At 45.6% G+C, this 20,985-nt stretch overlaps 1 protein-coding gene across 1 annotated transcript in view; it reads right to left on the bottom strand.

Annotated features, from left to right (window-relative positions):
* ELP3 (elongator acetyltransferase complex subunit 3) overlaps positions 1 to 20,985 on the bottom strand; it is a 119,128-nt gene that overhangs the window by 63,813 nt on the left and 34,330 nt on the right. Inside the window, exon 8 of the mRNA XM_036380310.1 lies at positions 2,072 to 2,233. Within this exon, the coding sequence (XP_036236203.1) occupies positions 2,072 to 2,233 (162 nt within the window). The remainder of the gene's footprint in view (positions 1 to 2,071; positions 2,234 to 20,985) is intronic.

Below are 20,985 nucleotides of genomic sequence, written 5' to 3'. Positions count from 1 at the left end.
AAACATAAATAATATTTTAAAAATAGAAATGGTGGCATTAGGAAAGGAAGTGTTCAGCACAGGGAAAGAATGAATATATTAAAAAAAAAAGAGGTTGACAATATAGGGAAGAATAGAGACAATAAAATAAAGAGTAGAACACAGGAAAGAATGAATAAATAAAAACAAAAAGAGGTGGACAATGCAGGGAAAGAATGGATGCATTAAAAAGAAAGTGTGAAACACAGGGAAAAAATGAATAAAAACAAAAAGGTGTGGAGAATGCAGGGGAAGAATGGAGAAAATAAAATAGAGTAAAGCACGGGAAAAGAATGAATCAATAAAAACAAGAGGTGGAAGATACAGGGGAAGAATGGATACATTAAAAAAAAAAGAGTAAAATATAGGGAAAGAATGAATAAATAAAAACAGAAAGAGGTGGACAATGCAGGGAAAGAATGGAGACAATAAAACAAAGAGTAAAACACAGGAAGGAATGAATAAATAAAAACAAGAGGTGGAAGATACAGGGGAAGAATGGATACATTAAAAAAAAAGAGTGTGAAACACAGGTGGGATGGTGTCCCTGACCTGGGATGGTGTCCCTGACCTGTTGGTGTCCCTGGGATGGTGTCCCTGACCTGGGATGGGGTCCCTGACCTGTTGGGTGTCCCTGGGATGGTGTCCCTGACCTGGGATGGGGTCCCTGACCTGTTGGGTGTCCCCAGGATGGTGTCCCTGACCTGGGATGGTGTCCCTGACCTGTTGGTGTCCCTGGCCACCTGGGATGGGGTCCCTGGCCACCTGGGATTTCCTGGAATGGTGTCCCTGGGCAGCTGGAATGGTGTCCCTGGCCTGGGAAGGTGTCCCTGACATGGGATGGTGTCCCTGACCTGTTGGTGTCCCTGGCCAGCTGCAATGGTGTCCCTGGGATGGGAAGGTGTCCCTGACCTGTTAGAGCCCCTGGAATGGTGTCCCTGGCCTGGGATGGTGTCCCTGATGAGGGATGGTGTCCCTGACCTGTTGGTGTCCCTGGGATGGTGTCCCTGAACTGGGATGGTGTCCCTGACCTGGGATGGTGTCCCTGAACTGGGATGGTGTCCCTGGGAAGGTGTCCCTGGGAAGGTGTCCCTGACCTGTTGGTGTCCCTGGGATGGTGTCCCTGCCCTAGAACGGTGTCCCTGCCCTGTTGGTGTCCCTGGGAAGGTGTCCCTGCCCTAGAACAGTGTCCCTGACCTGTTGGTGTCCCTGGCCACGTCCTCGTAGACGCTCTGCACGCCGATCTCCAGGCGGGTGCAGCCGTAGCCCAGCTGCAATGGTGTCCCTGATGAGGGATGGTGTCCCTGCCCTGTTGGTGTCCCTGGGAAGGTGTCCCTGCCCTGTTGGTGTCCCTGACCTGTTGGTGTCCCTGACCTGTTGGAGCACCAGGGATGGTGTCCCTGATGTGGGGTGGTGTCCCTGACCTGTTGGTGTCCCTGGCCAGCTGCAATGGTGTCCCTGACCTGTTAGAGCCCCTGGAATGGTGTCCCTGGCCTGGGATGGTGTCCCTGATGAGGGATGGTGTCCCTGCCCTGTTGGTGTCCCTGCCCTGTTGGTGTCCCTGGCCACGTCCTCGTAGACGCTCTGCACGCCGATCTCCAGGCGGGTGCAGCCGTAGCCCAGCTGCAATGGTGTCCCTGGGAAAGTGTCCCTGCCCTGTTGGTGTCCCTGGGAAGGTGTCCCTGACCTGTTGGTGTCCCTGGCCACGTCCTCGTAGACGCTCTGCACGCCGATCTCCAGGCGGGTGCAGCCGTAGCCCAGCTGCAATGGTGTCCCTGGGATGGTGTCCCTGAACTGGGATGGTGTCCCTGGGATGGTGTCCCTGCCCTGGGATGGTGTCCCTGGGAAGGTGTCCCTGACCTGTTGGTGTCGCGGGCCACGTCCTCGTAGACGCTCTGCACGCCGATCTCCAGGCGGGTGCAGCCGTAGCCCAGCTGCAATGGTGTCCCTGATGAGGGATGGTGTCCCTGCCCTGCTGGTGTCCCTGGAATGGTGTCCCTGACCTGTTGGTGTCCCTGGGAAGGTGTCCCTGCCCTAGAACGGAGTCCCTGACCTGTTGGTGTCCCTGGCCACGTCCTCGTAGACGCTCTGCACGCCGATCTCCAGGCGGGTGCAGCCGTAGCCCAGCATGGCGCTCAGGTGCGGCCGCAGGCAATAGTCCGGCCGCGTCTCGATGGTGATCCCCACGCACCTCGTCAGGCTCCGCTCCGAGTACCTGCACAGACACACGGCTCTGCTCAGAACACACCAGCCTGCGCTTTAGGGAAACTGGGAACAGCTTCTGGGGTCTTCCAGGTGAGGGTTTTTAAGGATTAAAGGGTGAAATTTGACATTTATTCCTGTCTGAGTACCTGCACAGGAAAATCCCATCCCTGGTCAAAATCCACCAATTTTGGGTTTCAAGCGAACATGGGGAGAGTTTCTGGTGTCCTTTTAAGGGTTAAAGGGTAAAATTTAACCTTTATTCCTCTCCCGCATGGAAAAATCCCATCCTTGGGTAAAATCCACCAGTCTGGGGTTTTTAGGGAAATTCGGAAGAGTTTCTGGGGTCTTCCAGGTGAGGGTTTTTAAGGATTAAAGGGTGAAATTTGACATTTATTCCTGTCTGAGTACCTGCACAGGAAATTGCCATCCCTGGTTAAAACCCACCAGTTTTGGGTTTCAAGCGAACATGGGGAGAGTTTCTGGTGTCCTTTTAAGGGTTAAAGGGTAAAATTTAACCTTTACTCATCTTCTGCATGGAAAAATCCCATCCTTGGGTAAAATCCACCAATTTTGGGTTTTAAGTGATTTCAGGAAGAATTTCTGGCATCTTCCAGGTGAGGGTTTTTAAGGATTAAAGGGTAAAATTTAACATTTATTCCTCTCTGAGTACCTGCATGGAAAAATCCCATTTCTGGTTAAATTCCACCAGTTTTGGGTTTTAAGGGAACTCAGGAAGAGTTTCTGGGGTCTTCCAGGTGAGGGTTTTTAAGGATTAAAGGGTGAAATTTAACATTAATTCCTGTCTGAGTACCTGCACAGGAAAATGCCATCCCTGCTTAAAACCCACCAGTTTTGGGTTTCAAGCGAACATGGGGAGAGTTTCTGGTGTCCTTTTAAGGGTTAAAGGGTAAAATTTAACCTTTACTCATCTTCTGCATGGAAAAATCCAATCCTTGGGTAAAATCCACCAATTTTGGGTTTTAAGTGAATTCAGGAACAGTTTCTGGTGTCTTCCAGGTGAGGGTTTTTAAGGATTAAAGGGTAAAATTTAACATTTATTCCTCTCTGAGTACCTGCACGGAAAAATCCCATTTCTGGTTAAATTTCACCAGTTTTGGGTTTTAAGGGAACTCAGGAAGAGTTTCTGGTGTCCTTTTAAGGGTTAAATGTTAAAATTTAACCTTTACTCCTCTCCTGCAGGGAAAATCCCATTTCTGGTTAAAACCCACCAGTTTGGGGTTTAAGGGAACATGGGGAGAGTTTCTGGTGTCCTTTTAAGGATTAAAGGTTAAAATTTAACTTTTATTCCTCTCCTGCATGGAAAAATCCCATCCTTGGGTAAAATCCACCAGTCTGGGGTTTTTAGGGAAACTGGGAACAGTTTCTGGGGTCTTCCAGGTGAGGGTTTTTAAGGATTAAAGGGTGAAATTTAACATTAATTCCTGTCTGAGTACCTGCACAGGAAAATCCCATCCCTGGTTAAAACCCACCAGTTTTGGGTTTCAAGCGAACATGGGGAGAGTTTCTGGTGTCCTTTTAAGGGTTAAAGGGTAAAATTTAACCTTTACTCCTCTCCTGCATGGAAAAATCCCATCCTTGGGTAAAATCCACCAATTTTGGGTTTTAAGTGAATTCAGGAACAGTTTCTGGTGTCTTCCAGGTGAGGGTTTTTAAGGATTAAAGGGTGAAATTTGACATTTATTCCTGTCTGAGTACCTGCACAGGAAATTGCCATCCCTGGTTAAAATCCACCAGTTTTGGGTTTCAAGTGAACATGGGGAGAGTTTCTGGTGTCCTTTTAAGGGTTAAAGGGTAAAATTTAACCTTTACTCCTCTCCTGCATGGAAAAATCCCATTTCTGGTTGAATTCCACCAGTTCTGGGTGTAAAGTGAACTCAGGAAGAGTTTCTGGTGTGTTCCAGGTGAGAGTTTTTAATGATTAAAGGTTAAAAATTCCTGTGGTGTTTTGGTGAAACGATGCACAGGAATAACCATTAATCCAATCTGGGGGTTGTGTTAATTAATTAGGGTTGTAATTAATACAGCCTGGGGGTTGTTCTGGGTCACGAAGAAGCGTGGCAGCCTGCAGGGAATTCACAAGGATATCCATGAAAAAGAAATTCCCACAAAAAAATCCCTTTGGGAGTGAGCAGTTCCCAACCTCACTGAAGGAATCTGACAAAACCCAAATTTTTTTTTTCTGGATTTTTTTTTTTTTCTCCTTTTGTGCCCTTTATCACTGGAGGTCTAACGAAGATTAATTAATTACTCCAGCTGGTAAAAAAAAAATCCCCACTCTTGATGACAAATGGGAAATCACTGACCTGTGAGAGAGGGAAAAGAAAAGAACACAAACCAAAATTCCCAGAAAACTGAGAAAAATTCCTTTTCACAGGGGAATCAACTCCCTGCAGCTTTTTTTTCCTCAACTTTGAGGTGATTTTGTAACAAAATTTACAGCAGGAAGAGGAGAAAATGTTGGAACTGCAGAGAAAACCTGGATAAATCCCAAAGCAGGATTTGGATGGGGATATCAGTCTCTGTAATGGCCCCAAATGATGATTTTTGGGTGTTAGTGTGGAAAATGGGACACCTTGAGGAAGGCAGGGATGTTATTGCCATATCTGCACCCCCAAATTGAAAGGATGACTCAATTCAGGTCTTTATTAGGAGTCTGGAAAGATTCATCATCACACTGCTGGAAATTTTTGGAATGGAAAATAAAGCACAAAACACAATTTCTCCCTCCCCCCAAAAAAAATCGTCGATCAAAATCCTTCAAACTTCAGAAAAAAAGGAAAAAAAAATCCCCAAGTGGGTTCAAACTCATTAAAAAAATATGAACTCCCTTCAAATTGATATAAATAGTGAGATATTTGGGGGACAGGCTGTCAAAAGAAGAATTCAAAAACAAAAAAAAAAAAAGAGAAATAAAATAAAAATGATGTGAAACATTTCCAAGTTTGTGGCTCACTAATCTGACAGGCCAAAGGCACCAATTGTTTATCACGTCAGGGCAAACGTTGCCAAAGTGTGATTCATGAGCAGCAGACTCCCAAACAGCCACTCTGCAAGACGTGAGTTGCAAAAATTAAAAGAGAAAAAAAAAAAAAAATTTGGAGTGAAAAAGAGCAAAAAAAAAAAGTTTTCAGATAACTCGGGACAAAGGGAAGCTGCTCCTATTAACACCAAAAATCAGGGTGGAAATAGAGAAGGGAGATAAAAGTAATTAAATCATTGTGGTTTCCAGAAGAAAGAAAGAGAAATTTGATTTTTTTGGGGGGTTTTTTCTCCGCTCCTGAATTCGAAAGGTTCATTTGGATATTCAACATTTTCTCCTGTTTGCAAAAGGAAAATGTGTTTCATTCAAAAGCTGAGAGCAAAGGCAGGGATGGTATTGGTTCAGAAGGCAAACACAAGAAATAGCAGCAGAAGTGGACAGGAATGAAAAGCTGAATTAAAAGTGGGTTTCCATAACCTGCCATTTTCTGCAGGGAATTATCACAGAAGAGCTGAGCTGGGGATTATTACCCAGCACAAAGCTGTATTATACAACTAAATTACATTTGATATTTTATTAAAAAAAAAAAAGAAAGAAAGGAAGAAAATCAATCTGAGGCTGTTTTGTATTCAATTTTCACATTTGGGGGTGAGCTGGAAACGCTGGAGCAGGGGTAGTTCCAAAATATGGATTTAAATCAAGGATTTAGGGGGGGGGTTTAGCAAATTGTGAGGATCCCTCGGTGGAAAGCGCGGTCAGATCTGAAACCGGGATTTTCCAGTCAGGAGAGGAAGAAATAGGAAAACTGGACAAGCACCTTGATCAGTGGGAAAAGCTTCTGAATCCCAAAAAATCCAGAATGAATTGGGCTGGAAGGGAGCTCCAAGGTCATTTCAGGCACCTTCCACCATCCCAAGCTGCCCTTGGACACTTCCAGGGATGGGGCAGCCAAAATTTCCCTGGGAATTCCATTCCAGGGCCTCCCATCCTCACAGGGGGGAATTTTTTCCTATTTTTCTGAGGATTTTGGGGTGGGGATTTAGAGGTTTTTTTTGGGATTTGGAGCTTTTTTCAGGGGATTTGTTTTTTTTTTTTTTCTGGGATCACTGACAGGAATTTCTTCCAAAATTGTCCCCCCTTTCCCAGGGAATTCCCTCCATTCCCAGCTCTCCCAGCCTGGCATTGGATCCATCCCCATCCCAGCTCCTCTCTGGGAAGGAATTTTGGGAATTCTCTGGGAATTGGGGACTCCAGGAAGGGTCTCCCTTCCCTTTTCCATCCCCAAATCCCATAAAAATCCCTGGGGATGGATCCCGAGTGTGCTGGATCCCAGAATCCCAGAATGGTTTGGGATGGGATCCATGGACCTTCAATCTCATCCCAGTGCAACCCCTGACTCCTCTCCAGGAAGGAATTTTGGGATCCAGGAAGGAACTTTGGGATCCAGGGGATTCCCTGGGAATTGGGGACTCCAGGAAGGGTCTCCCTTCCCTTTTCCATCCCCAAATCCCATAAAAATCCCTGGGGATGGATCCCGAGTGTGCTGGATCCCAGAATCCCGGAATGGTTTGGGATGGGATCCATGGACCTTCAATCTCATCCCATTCCAATCTCACAATTCTGGGATTTTCCAACCTTTCCTTGGACACTCCCAGGGATTCTCGGGGAATTCCAGCCCAGCCAGGAATTCCTTCCCAAATCCCATTTTTCCCTTTCCCAGGGAATTCCCTGCATTCCCAGCTCTCCCAGCCTGGGTTGGATCCATCCCCATCCCAGCTCCTCTCTGGGAAGGAATTTTGGGAATTCCATGGGAATTCAGGGCTCCACTTCTCTTTTCCATCCCCAAATCCCATAAAAATCCCTCGGGATGGATCCTGAGTGTCCTGGATCCCAGAATCCCAGAATGGTTTGGGATGGGATCCATGGACCTTCAATCCCATCCCATTCCCACCCCACAATTCTGGGATTTTCCAGCCTTTCCTTGGACACTCCCAGGGACGCTCTGGGAATTCCTTCCCAATATCCCACCCAAATCTCCCCTTTCCCAGTAGGAATCCATTCCCCCCTTGTCCCTCTCCATCTCTCTGCCAACAACCCAACAAAATTCCCTCCAGGAATCTCCTAAATTTTACTTTCTGCTTCCATTTTAGGAATCAGAGAGCCCAACCCAAGGATTTTTGCCTCCTGTCCATTAATTATCCCCAAAATCCCAAAGGATGGCTTGGCTTGGAAGTGCCCTCAAAGCTTATCCTTTCCTGATCCCATATCCCAAAATTGGAATTTTCTTGCATCATCCCCAGCCCTATTCTCAGCTTTTTCTGTGCCCTTCTGCTCCCAAAAAAATCCCTCCCAGCTCCGCAGCCGCATCCAGCTGGGACACGATTTCCCTTTTCCCATCCAATTTCCCACTATTTATGCACTCAGGGGTAATTTGGCTGCTGAATCACACACAGACCTCATCATTCGCTGTCACTTCAACCCAAAATATTTTTTTTATTTTTATTTTATTTTTTGGGTTTTTTTCCAGAGATTTCTGCTGCTGCGGCTCAGAATAGAATCCTGCCCCGTTCCTAGAAAAACTGACGGATGGGGTTTATTTTTTTCCATCCTGCGGTGGGATGTGGATTTATAGGGATAAATCCCAGCTCTGGGATGGATGGATGGATGGATGATGGATGGATGATGGATGGATGGATGATGGATGGATGGATGATGGATGGATGGATGGATGGATGGATGGATGGATGGATGGATGGATGGATGGATGGATGGATGATGGATGGATGGATGGATGGATGGATGGATGATGGATGATGGATGGATGGATGGATGGATGGATGGATGGATGGATGATGGATGGATGGATGGATGGATGGATGGATGGATGGATGGATGGATGGATGGATGATGGATGATGGATGGATGGATGGATGGATGGATGGATGGATGATGGATGGATGGATGGATGGATGGATGGATGGATGGATGGATGGATGATGGATGATGGATGGATGGATGGATGGATGGATGGATGGATGGATGGATGATGGATGGATGATGGATGGATGATGGATGGATGGATGGATGATGGATGATGGATGGATGGATGATGGATGGATGGATGGATGATGGATGGATGGATGATGGATGGATGGATGGATGATGGATGGATGATGGATGGATGGATGGATGATGGATGGATGGATGGATGGATGGATGGATGGATGGATGGATGATGGATGGATGGATGGATGGATGGATGGATGGATGGATGGATGATGGAGGATGGATGGATGGATGGATGGATGGATGGATGGATGATGGATGGATGGATGGATGGATGGATGGATGGATGGATGATGGATGATGGATGGATGATGGATGGATGGATGGATGGATGGATGGATGGATGGATGATGGATGGATGGATGATGGATGGATGGATGGATGATGGATGGATGGATGGATGGATGGATGGATGATGGATGGATGGATGATGGATGGATGGATGATGGATGGATGGATGGATGATGGATGGATGGATGATGGATGGATGGATGGATGGATGGATGGATGATGGATGGATGGATGGATGATGGATGGATGGATGGATGATGGATGGATGATGGATGGATGGATGGATGATGGATGGATGGATGGATGGATGGATGGATGGATGGATGGATGGATGATGGATGGATGGATGGATGGATGGATGGATGGATGATGGATGGATGGATGGATGATGGATGGATGGATGGATGGATGGATGGATGGATGGATGGATGATGGATGGATGGATGATGGATGGATGATGGATGGATGGATGGATGGATGGATGGATGGATGGATGGATGATGGATGGATGGATGGATGGATGGATGGATGGATGATGGATGGATGGATGGATGATGGATGGATGGATGATGGATGGATGGATGATGGATGATGGATGGATGGATGGATGGATGATGGATGGATGGATGATGGATGGATGATGGATGGATGGATGGATGGATGGATGGATGGATGGATGGATGATGGATGGATGGATGGATGATGCATGGATGGATGATGGATGGATGGATGGATGGATGGATGGATGGATGGATGATGGATGGATGATGGATGGATGGATGGATGGATGGATGGATGGATGGATGGATGATGGATGGATGGATGATGGATGGATGATGGATGGATGGATGATGGATGGATGGATGGATGATGGATGATGGATGGATGGATGATGGATGGATGGATGATGGATGATGGATGGATGGATGGATGGATGGATGGATGGATGGATGGATGATGGATGGATGGATGGATGATGGATGGATGATGGATGGATGGATGATGGATGGATGGATGGATGGATGGATGGATGGATGATGGATGGATGGATGGATGGATGGATGGATGGATGATGGATGGATGATGGATGGATGATGGATGGATGATGCATGGATGGATGATGGATGGATGATGGATGGATGGATGGATGGATGGATGGATGGATGGATGGATGGATGGATGATGGATGGATGATGGATGGATGATGGATGGATGATGCATGGATGGATGATGGATGGATGATGGATGGATGGATGGATGGATGGATGGATGGATGGATGGATGGATGATGGATGGATGATGGATGGATGGATGGATGGATGGATGGATGATGGATGGATGATGGATGGATGGATGATGGATGGATGATGGATGGATGGATGATGGATGATGGATGGATGGATGGATGGATGGATGGATGGATGGATGGATGGATGATGGATGGATGGATGGATGGATGGATGGATGGATGCATGATGGATGGATGGATGGATGGATGATGCATGGATGGATGATGGATGGATGATGGATGGATGGATGGATGGATGGATGGATGGATGGATGATGGATGGATGATGGATGGATGGATGGATGGATGGATGGATGATGCATGGATGGATGATGGATGGATGATGGATGGATGGATGGATGGATGGATGATGGATGGATGGATGATGGATGGATGGATGGATGGATGGATGATGGATGGATGGATGGATGGATGGATGGATGGATGGATGGATGGATGATGGATGATGGATGGATGGATGGATGGATGGATGGATGATGGATGGATGATGGATGGATGGATGGATGGATGGATGGATGGATGGATGATGGATGATGGATGGATGGATGGATGGATGGATGGATGGATGGATGGATGGATGATGGATGGATGGATGATGGATGGATGATGGATGGATGGATGGATGGATGGATGGATGGATGGATGGATGGATGATGGATGATGGATGGATGGATGGATGATGGATGATGGATGGATGGATGGATGGATGATGGATGGATGGATGATGGATGGATGGATGGATGGATGATGGATGGATGGATGGATGGATGGATGGATGGATGGATGTGGATGGATGGATGGATGATGGATGGATGATGGATGGATGGATGATGGATGGATGGATGATGGATGGATGATGGATGGATGATGGATGGATGGATGGATGGATGATGGATGGATGATGGATGGATGTATGGATGGATTGGATGGATGGATGGATGGATGATGGATGGATGGATGGATGGATGGATGGATGGATGGATGGATGATGGATGGATGGATGGATGGATGGATGATGGATGGATGGATGGATGGATGGATGGATGGATGGATGGATGGATGGATGGATGATGGATGGATGGATGATGGATGGATGGATGGATGATGGATGGATGGATGATGGATGGATGGATGGATGGATGGATGGATGGATGATGGATGGATGGATGGATGGATGATGGATGGATGGATGGATGGATGGATGATGGATGATGGATGGATGGATGGATGGATGGATGGATGGATGGATGGATGATGGATGGATGGATGATGGATGGATGGATGGATGATGGATGGATGGATGATGGATGGATGGATGGATGGATGGATGGATGGATGATGGATGGATGGATGGATGGATGATGGATGGATGGATGGATGGATGGATGGATGATGGATGGATGGATGGATGGATGGATGCTGGCAGCCCTAAAAAATGAGGATTTGAACTCGATTTTAAACACAAGCCCACTGGCAGGAACAGCAGAATCCCATTAATCCATGGAATGGGTGAAACGTTGGGCTGGGCTCGTGTTTGGTGTCTGACAGCTCCTGCAGGATTTTTGGGATATTCCCAATTTCTGCAAGATTTCAGGGATATTCCCAATTTCTGCCCATCCCTGCAGAAATATTCCCAATTTCTGGCCATCCTTCCTGCAGGATTATTGGGATATTCCCAATTTCTGCCCATCCATCCCTGCAGGATTTTTGGGATATTCCAAATTTCTGCAGGATTTTAGGGATAATCCCAATTTCTGCCCATCCATCCCTGCAGGATTTTAGGAATATTCCCAATTTCTGCCCATCTCCTGCAGGATTTTAGGGATATTCCCAATTTCTGCAGGATTTTAGGGATAATCCCAATTTCTGCCCATCCATCCCTGCAGGATTTTAGGGATATTCCCAATTTCTGCCCACCCCTGTGAGCCCAGGACCAGGATCCAGGGGATTTAGGGTGGATATTTAAAAATAACAGAGCTCCAGCCACAGCTCCTGCAGGAATCCCGCGGTGATGGGAAGAGGGAATTGCCCCTTTCCGAGCTGGAAAATCTGGGAACACGGAGAGCTCTGAACGAACCCTTCCTGGAGCTCCAAACTCAGGATACCCAGACACAAAAGGTCCAGATTTGATGAAGAATTAATGAACTTTACTAATTGGACAGAGAAAAGCCTGAGAGATTTGATGAGCTGAGAGCCCCAGCCATGACCACGGAATTCCAGAATCCTGGAATGCTCTGGGTGGGATTCATGGACCTTCAATCCAACCCATTCCAACCCAAGCACCTCCCATGATCCCAGGGTGATCCAGGGATTTTCTGGGAATTCCAGCCCAGCCAGGAATTCCTTCCCAAGTCCCTCTCCAGCTCTCCTTTCCCTCTGGAAAAGGCTCCAAGCATTCCCTGGATCCTTCCCTGATCCACTTGGACATTCCCAGCTCTCCCAGCCTGGCACTGGATCCATCCCCACCCCAGCTCCTCTCTGGGAAGGAATTTTGGGAATTCCCTGGGAATTCAGGACTCCAGGAAGGGTCTCCCTTCCCTTTTCCATCCTCAAATCCCATAAAAATCCCCGGGGATGGATCCTGAGTGTCCTGGATCCCAGAATCCTGGAATGGTTTGGGATGGGATCCATGGACCTTCAATCCCATCCCATTCCAATCACAAAATTCTGGGAATTTCCAACCTTTCCGGGGACACTGCCAGGGATTCTCTGGGAATTCCAGCCCAGGCAGGAATTCCTTCCCAAGCTCCCCTTTCCCATGGGAACCATTCCCTGTTTCCTGTTCCTCCACCCCTTTCCCCAAATTCCTGGATCCCCTTTAGGCTCAGGAAGGTGCTCTGAGGATCCCCTGGATCCATTTCCATGTGAACATTCCCAGCTCTCCCAGCCAGCAGATGGATTTTCCCTTCTCCAGCAGCACCAAACCCTTTGGAATATTCCTCCTCCTCCTCCTCCCCTGGAGCACAGAATGATTTGGTGTTTGAGGATCCCCCGCATCACCCCAGGGATAATCGGGAATCCAGACAAGAGAACAGCACGAGATGAGAGAGGGGCAATTTTAATAATGGGCTGACCACAGAGGTTCATTATGCAAACGAGGCAGCTGCCAACTCATGCAAATTAAGATCCACAGAAGCCTCTAAAAAGATTTGTGCAGAACAGATTTTTGTGGAGTCAGTGATTAGAGCACTGTTTGAAATAGGGGGAAATAAAGGTGAGATAATTAATTTTAATCACTGGCAAATCTGGAGTGAATTTGCACAGAACGCTGCTGCACTGAACAGACCTTTAAATCAGAACCTGCCTCTTAAATACACTCATTTATTTTTGCAGCTACTCCTGCACCAGCCACGGGGTCTCCAACATTTCTCCCTCAGAGAAAAAACGGCTCTGTTAACAAAGCCTCTCCATTAAACTCTGCTCTCCAGACAAAAGCTTCGTCAGCCGAGAGTCCTGAAGATCAAAGACTCAATTATTCAGCTTCCCAAATCCCAAATCATCCCAAATCCCAAATCCCTGGCTGGGATGGGCATGGCCGGGGGCCAGGTGGAGCTGGAGGAGGAGCACAGAGAGAATGCCACACCTTTAACCTTCCTCTTTGCTTTGCTGATTTTGGAGAGGCAGAAAACACAAAAAGGGAAAAAAAAGAGAAAAAAGAGCAGGAAAAGGTGCAGGAAGCAGCAGAAGCTGCAAGAAGAGGCTCAAAGGCAGAAGTGAAGTGATCGCCAGAAAATGTTTAGGAAAGAAAGATCTCAATCAAATATTACGCCCCATGAGATTGGAAAGCAGGATCAAAACCAACTCAGCCACCCTAAAAACTTGGAAAGAATTCTCTAAAACAACTCAGCCACCCCAAAAATTGGAAAGAAGGATGTAAAACAAATCAGTCGCCCCCAAAAAATTTGGAAAGGAGGATCTAAACCCCAAAAACTTGGAAAGAATTACCTAAACCAGCCCATCCAGCCCATCAAATTGGAAAGAAGGATCTAAACCAACTCAGTCACCCCATGAAATTGGAAAGCAGGATCAAAACCAACTCAGCCACCCTAAAAACTTGGAAAGAATTCTCTAAAACAACTCAGCCACCCCAAAAATTGGAAAGAAGGATCTAAACCCCAAAACCTTGGAAATAATGACCTAAACCAGCCCATCAAATTGGAAAGAAGGATCTAAACCAACTCAGCCACCCCATTAAATTGGAAAGAAGGATCTAAAACAAATCAGCAACCCCAAAAATTGGAAAGAAGGATCTAAACCAACTCAGTCACCCCCAAAAAAATTGGAAAGAAGGATCTAAACCAACCCATCCACCCCATAAAATTGTAAAGAAGGATCTAAAACAAATCAGTCACCCCAAAAATTGGAAAGAAGGATCTAAACCCCAAAAACTTGGAAAGAAGGACCTAAACCAGCCCATCGAATTGGAAAGAATGATTTAAACCAACTCAGTCACCCCATAAAATTGGAAGGAATTATCTAAACTAACTCAGACACCCCATAAAATTGGAAAGGAGGACCTAAACCCCAAAAACTTGGAAAGAAGGACCTAAACCAGCCCATCCAGCCCATAAAATTGGAAAGAAGGATCTAAACCAAATCAGCAACCCCAAAAATTGGAAAGCTCCTGGTCTTAACTTGGGGAAGAGCAAAGATTGGGAAGATCCAGCACCTCAAACAGATTGAACATGTCATAAATGAACCCTTTTGGTGCCCTTGAGCAGCAGCAGCAGCAGCACAGGCCTGGGTGTCACACAGTGACACTGCTCAGTGACATCCATAAATGTAGAATTAAGCCCCAAAAGGGTTAATTCCCTTTTCTGAAGGGAAAACTGTCACCAGAACCCACCAGGATCTCCTACAACACATCCTCACCCATTACTTAAATTACCTCCCTGATCTTGATCTTTACCAACTCTGCTTTATCATAGAATTCCAGAGAGGAAAATTCCCTCTGGAGCCTCCTTTTCTCCAGGCTGAGCCCCTTTCCCAGCTCCTTCAAGCCCTCCTGGGGCTCCAAACCTTCCCTGGACACACCACAGCCCCTCCATGTCCTTCTTGGAGCACAGAAATGTCCTTAGAAAGGACCCTCAGAGTCCTGTGGAAAGACTGGAATGTTTGGAGGGCTGGGTGAGAAAAATAAAGAATTTTAATAAGTGACCAAAGGAGTCCTGGGTCAGGAAAGCTCCTGGTCTTAACTTGGGGAAGAGCAAAGATTGGGAAGATCCAGTACCTCAAACAGATTGAACATGTCATAAATGAACCCTTTTGGTGCCCTTGAGCAGCAGCAGCAGCAGCAGCAGCACAGGCCTGGGTGTCACACAGTGACACTGCTCAGTGACATCCATAAATGTAGAATTAAGCCCCAAAATGACCCCACAGGTTTCTGAAGGGAAAATTGTCACTAAAACCCACCAGGATCTCCTATAACACATCCTCACCCATTACTTAAATTACCTCCTTGATCTTGATCTTTACCAACTCTGCTTTATCACAGGGCAGCCTGTGAATAAATTCAGCAAGAATTCATTCAGCAGCCACAATTCCCTGTGAAGAAAGCCAGAATCAGGGAATATTCTGACAAAGCAGGTGGCACCTTACTCAGCTGACATGTTTCAAAAGCTGCAGGTTTGATGATTGCCCAGAGCAGGCATTTCTGAAAGCTCAAATGCCGATTATTTGACTTTATGCTGCTCCCTTTTTATTACAACATTTTTATTACAACATTTCAGTGCTTTCTTTATCACCAGCACCGGGACTACGACAGAGCAGTTTGGTTTCTTAGCAGCCAAGGTTCAAGCTTTCAAACCCTGAAAAAAAAGTTACTAAAAATACAGCCATTTATTGACTAAAACACCATTTTGATAAGGTAACAGTATCTATGCCTGCTAAAAGATAAGGGAGAACAACTTTTTTTTCCTCCCTGAGATGCCACCAACAGATAATTCTGCTCCCTCCTGCTGTGTCACTTGTTTCTAAATCCACAATGGAATTCTTTCCGAGGTAAAAACCTCCACAACACACCAGTTTTCTACTCTTTCTCAATGTTTTTGTCACATTTTAACCCCCAAGGAATGGCTCTGCCACACAAAAACCCTCAGAAAAAAAGGCAAAACATGAGTGGGAGTGGCTCAATTCAGAGACGCTACAGACCTAATCCTCTCTGAGGTAAAAAAAACCTAGAACACACCAGTTATTTTCTCTTTCTCAGTGTTTTTACCACATTTTAACCGCAAGGAATGGCTCTGCCACTGAAAACCCTTGGAAAAAAGGCCCAGCATGAGCAGAAGTGGCTCAGTTTGGAGACACTTCAGGCCTGATCCACTCTGAGGTAAAAACCCTACAACACATGGGGTTTGCTTCTCTTTCTCAATGTTTTTACCCCAGTTTAACCCATCAAACACCCCTGTTTCCTTCTCTTTTTCAGCATTTTTACCACTTTTTAACCCCAAGGAATGGCTCTACCACTGAAAACCCTTGGAAAAAAAGGCCCAGCATGAGCAGAAGTGGCTCAGTTCAGAGACACTTCAGGCCTGATCCACTCTGAGGTAAAAACCCTACAACACAGCAGTTATTTTCTCTTTCTCAGTGTTTTTACCTCATTTTAACCCATAAAACACACCTGGGTTCCTTCTCTTTCTCAGTATTTTTACACATTTTAACCCCAAGGAATGGCTCTACTACCAAAAACCCTCTGAAAAAAGGCCCAGCATGAGCTCAAGCGGCTCAGTTCAGACACACTCCAGGCCTGATCCATTCTGAGGTAAAAACCCTACAACACCCGGGGTTTGCTTCTCTTTCAGAATGTTTTAACCCCAGTTTAACCCATCAAACACCTCTGTTTTCTTCTCTTTCTCAGTGTTTTTACCACATTTTAACCCCAAGGAATGGCTCTACTACCAAAAACCCTTAGAGAAAAGGCCCAGCATGAGCAGAAGTGACTGAGCTCAGACACACTTCAGGCCTGATCCACTCTGAGGTAAAAACCCTACAACACACCAGTTATTTTCTCTTTCTCAGTGTTTTTAGCACATTTTAACCCATAAAACACACCGTGTTTCCTTCTCTTTCTCAGTATTTTTACACATTTTAACCCCAAGGAATGGCTCTACTACCAAAAACCCTTAGAGAAAAGGCCCAGCATGAGCAGAAGTGACTGAGCTCAGACACACTTCAGGCCTGATCCACTCTGAGGTAAAAACCCTACAACACACCAGTTATTTTCTCTTTCTCAGTGTTTTTACCACATTTTAACCCATAAAACACACCTGGGTTCCTTCTCTTTCTCAGTATTTTTACACATTTTAACCCCAAGGAATGGCTCTACTACCAAAAACCCTCGGAAAAAAGGCCCAGCATGAGCAGAAGTGGCTCAGTTCAGACACACTCCAGGCCTGATCCACTCTGAGGTAAAAACCCTACAACACCCGGGGTTTGCTTCTCTTTCTCAATGTTTTTACCCCAGTTTAACCCATCAAACACCCCTGTTTCCTTCTCTTTTTCAGCATTTTTACCACATTTTAACCCCAAGGAATGGCTCTGCCACCCAAAACCCCTCCCAAGAAGAACAGGCCCAGCATGAGCACAAGTGGCTCAGTTCAGACACTTCACATCTAACCCCTTCTGAGGTAAAAATCCTAAACCACACCAGTTCTCTTTCACAATGTTTTTACCACATTTTAATGCATAAAACACACCTGTTTTCTTCTCTTTCTCAGTATTTTTACCATGTTTTAACCCCAAGGTTAAAAGGATATGCTTTACCATGTTTTAACCCCAAGGATACCACCAAAATCCCTCTGAAAGAGGGCAAAGCTCAAGCGGCTCAGTTCAGAAACACTTCAGGCCTAATCCATTCTGAGGTAAAAACCATAAAACACAACAGTTCTTTTCTCTTTCTCAGTACTTTTACCACAATTTAACCCCAGGGAATGGCTCTACCACCTGAAATCCCTCCCAAGAAGAAAAGACACAGGATGAGCAGAAATGTCTCAGTTCAAACACACTTCAGGCCTAACCCATTCTGAGGTAAAAACCCTACAATGCACCACTTTTCTTATCTTTTTCATTCTTTTTACCACATTTTAACCCCAAGGAATGGCTCTACTACCAACAAACCCTCAGAAAAAACAGCCTGGCACAAGTGGCTCAGTTCAGAGTAACCTCAGGCCTAACCCATTCTCAGATAAAAACCCTACAAAACACTCGTGCCCTTCACCTTCTGAATGGTTTTACCACATTTTTACTCCAAGGAATGGCTCTGCCACCTGAAATCCTTCCCAGGAAGAAAAGACACAGGATGAGCACAAGTGGCTCAGTTCAAACACACTTCAGACCTAATCCATTCTGAAGTAAAAACCCTAAACTACACGTTTTTTTTCCTCTTTCCCACTATTTTCACCACATTTTAATCCCAAAGAATGGCTCTACCACTGAAAAGCCCTTGGAAAAAAGGCCCAGCAGGAGCACAAGTGGCTCTGTTCAGACACATTCCAGGCTTAGTCCATTCTGAGGTAAAGAAACCCTAAAATACACTTGTTTTCTTCCGTTTCTCTCTATTTTTACCACATTTTAACCCCAAGGAATGGCTCTACCACTGAAAAACCCTTGGAAAAATTGCCCAGCACGATCACAAGTGGCTGAGTTCAGAGCCACTTCAGGCCTGCTCCAAGCAGGATGTTTGCATGGACTAATTAACCGCCTGGCTGTAACGAGGAGCAGGAATAGAGGCTGCTGGAGAGGAAAAGAGTGCTTTGGTTTATTTTTATTTCCCTCACAGCTTCCATCAAGGACCTCTGGGCAAGGTCTGGAGGGATCCTGCCACTCCTGACGAGCAGGCCGGAGCCACGCTCCTCTCCTGCCATGCTGGGCTGATAAATGTGTAATTATCCCAAAAGCCATAATCACTGCCTGCTCTCTCAGACACATCCAAGCAAGTCCTGTCTTAGCTCAGGAAGCCAAAAAAAAAAAAAAAAAAAAAAGGACATTGAAGAGAAAAAAAGAAAAAAATCCTGACAAGACCTTCTCACACTGCTGGGGTTTTTGAGCCTGCGGTGTTTTCTGAGCTCCCATCCATCAAGTTCATGGCAACAACAATTTACAGATTTTTTTTTTTTTTGCAGCAACAAATTATTAGCCAGCTGTAACTGCAAACACCAGGATTAATTAACATACGCTGGAGTGAAATATTTCCAACAAGGAAAATGCATGGTTGGAACAGGAGCTGAGTTGAGAGCTCTTTTTTTTTTTTACCCACTCCCATAAAAAAAATAAATGTTTACAGGGGGAAAAAAAAAACCCAAACAAGGCTAATTCAGGCAAGGCAGTGCTTATCTCCTCCTCCCTTATGTGAGCTCTCTGCTTTTCCCAGTGAGCAGAGCCAAATTACAGTTCTGATATTACAGCTTCACGTTTTTCCCAGCAGCGACACGAGGTCCCAGACTCCTCAGACTGAAATTTAGGGAGATCTGGGTCTGGAATTGCACTCCCTGATGTTTTTAGTGGTTGTGGTGTCTTTCAGGATCAGGCAGCTCCCACTGGGTACTTTTTCCCAAGAATTGTGTTTGGTCACTCAGCCTGCACAAGGAAATTATTCCTTTGGATTTAATTCCCATTTCACCAACAGCTCTTGTTGTGTCAGAGAAAAATCAACATTTATCCTTCTCCTCTCTGTGCCACTCAGGACCTCATAAATCTCTATTATATCTCTCTCAAATATCTTTTCCCTGCTTCCACAGCATCATTTTCCTCCCCCCTGGTTTTTAAAGGGAAGAAATGAGCAAGGCTCAAGCTGTGAACCAGGCAGCTCCACGACACCATTTCCCAGTCTTCCCTCTATTCCCATCACTGTAATTCCTCACACTGAGCTGGTTTTTTAACTAACACCAAGCACCAGGGCTGTGTTTCTCACAGTTATCAGCTAAAACTTTAAAATCTTATTCCTGAGTGGCATCAGCCAACTTGGAGATTGTTGTTCTGTAGGAAAAAAAAACCAGGAAAAATCTCTTTAATAATCAGTGCTTTATATGTAAACTGATTTTCTCCTGCCCTTTCACAACAGGTCAAAACAACCAGTTCCAGCAGAGAGATACCATTAATGACCTCCCTCTGCTGTGTTAATTGATCATTTAATCCATCTCTTAATATCTTCCAGTCATTTCTGCATGCAAAACCTCCCCTCTTATTCCAACAACCCGGTGAAGGGTTTGTAGAAATCCAGGTTTTGAAAGTCACTGAGATTTGTCAAAGGCTTCAGAGAAAGCTCCAAGCCTGATGTGTTGTTGAAAGCATTTCTGGTAGCCAGAGGGCAGGAATTCATCTGCCACACGATGGGAACAAGAACCTCTCTGTACTCCATCTACGTGAAAAGGGAGGTGGCTCTGGGCTTTTTGCAGCTGAAGAAAACAAAATCTTGTCCTGATAAATACAACTGAGCCCTGACACATCAGCTAAACACATTTTGTAATATGTCTGGGAGAGGAAAACACATAGAGAGCTTGTAAAATGTCCCATATTCAATTTATCAGCTGAGGAGGGCTCAGGTTTTGATCACCACGAGGCACAGAGTTTAAATCTCAGATCAATATGTGAATGTCAGGGAAAAAAAAAAAACCCAACAATTCATCTCAGAAATGGGAAATGCAGCACAACACTGATCATCCCAGCCTGGCCAAAGAAATCAGGGATGGAAACATGGGATGGTTTCAGGGTGCTCCCATCTCCTTGAACTCCCACCAGCACCACCTGGCAATGACACCCGAAGAAAAGAAACCAAAAAAATCACCCTGAAAGATGTGACCAAGCCATAAAAAAGGTTCAGAGGATCACAAGTTTGGAGTTCTGGGAAGATCTGGGCCTGCTGCAGGTGAGGGTGAGATTTCCTGTGCCAGCCTGCAGCTCCTCCCTGATCCAGAATCACAGAATTGGGAATTTTTTAAGCTCCTCCCCGATCCAGAATCACAGAATTGGGAATTTTTTAAGCTCCTCCCTGATCCAGAATCACAGAATTGGGAATTTTTTAAGCTCCTCCCTGATCCAGAATCACAGAATTGGGAATTTTAAAAGCTTGGAAAAGCGTAAAAAACATGAGATGGTTTCA

This window comes from Molothrus ater, chromosome 3, assembly GCF_012460135.2.
Source record: "Molothrus ater isolate BHLD 08-10-18 breed brown headed cowbird chromosome 3, BPBGC_Mater_1.1, whole genome shotgun sequence".
In the NCBI taxonomy this organism is placed as follows: domain Eukaryota; kingdom Metazoa; phylum Chordata; class Aves; order Passeriformes; family Icteridae; genus Molothrus; species Molothrus ater.
The sequence above is the reverse complement of the archived record's forward strand: the minus strand, read 5'-3'. Positions and strand labels throughout refer to the sequence as shown.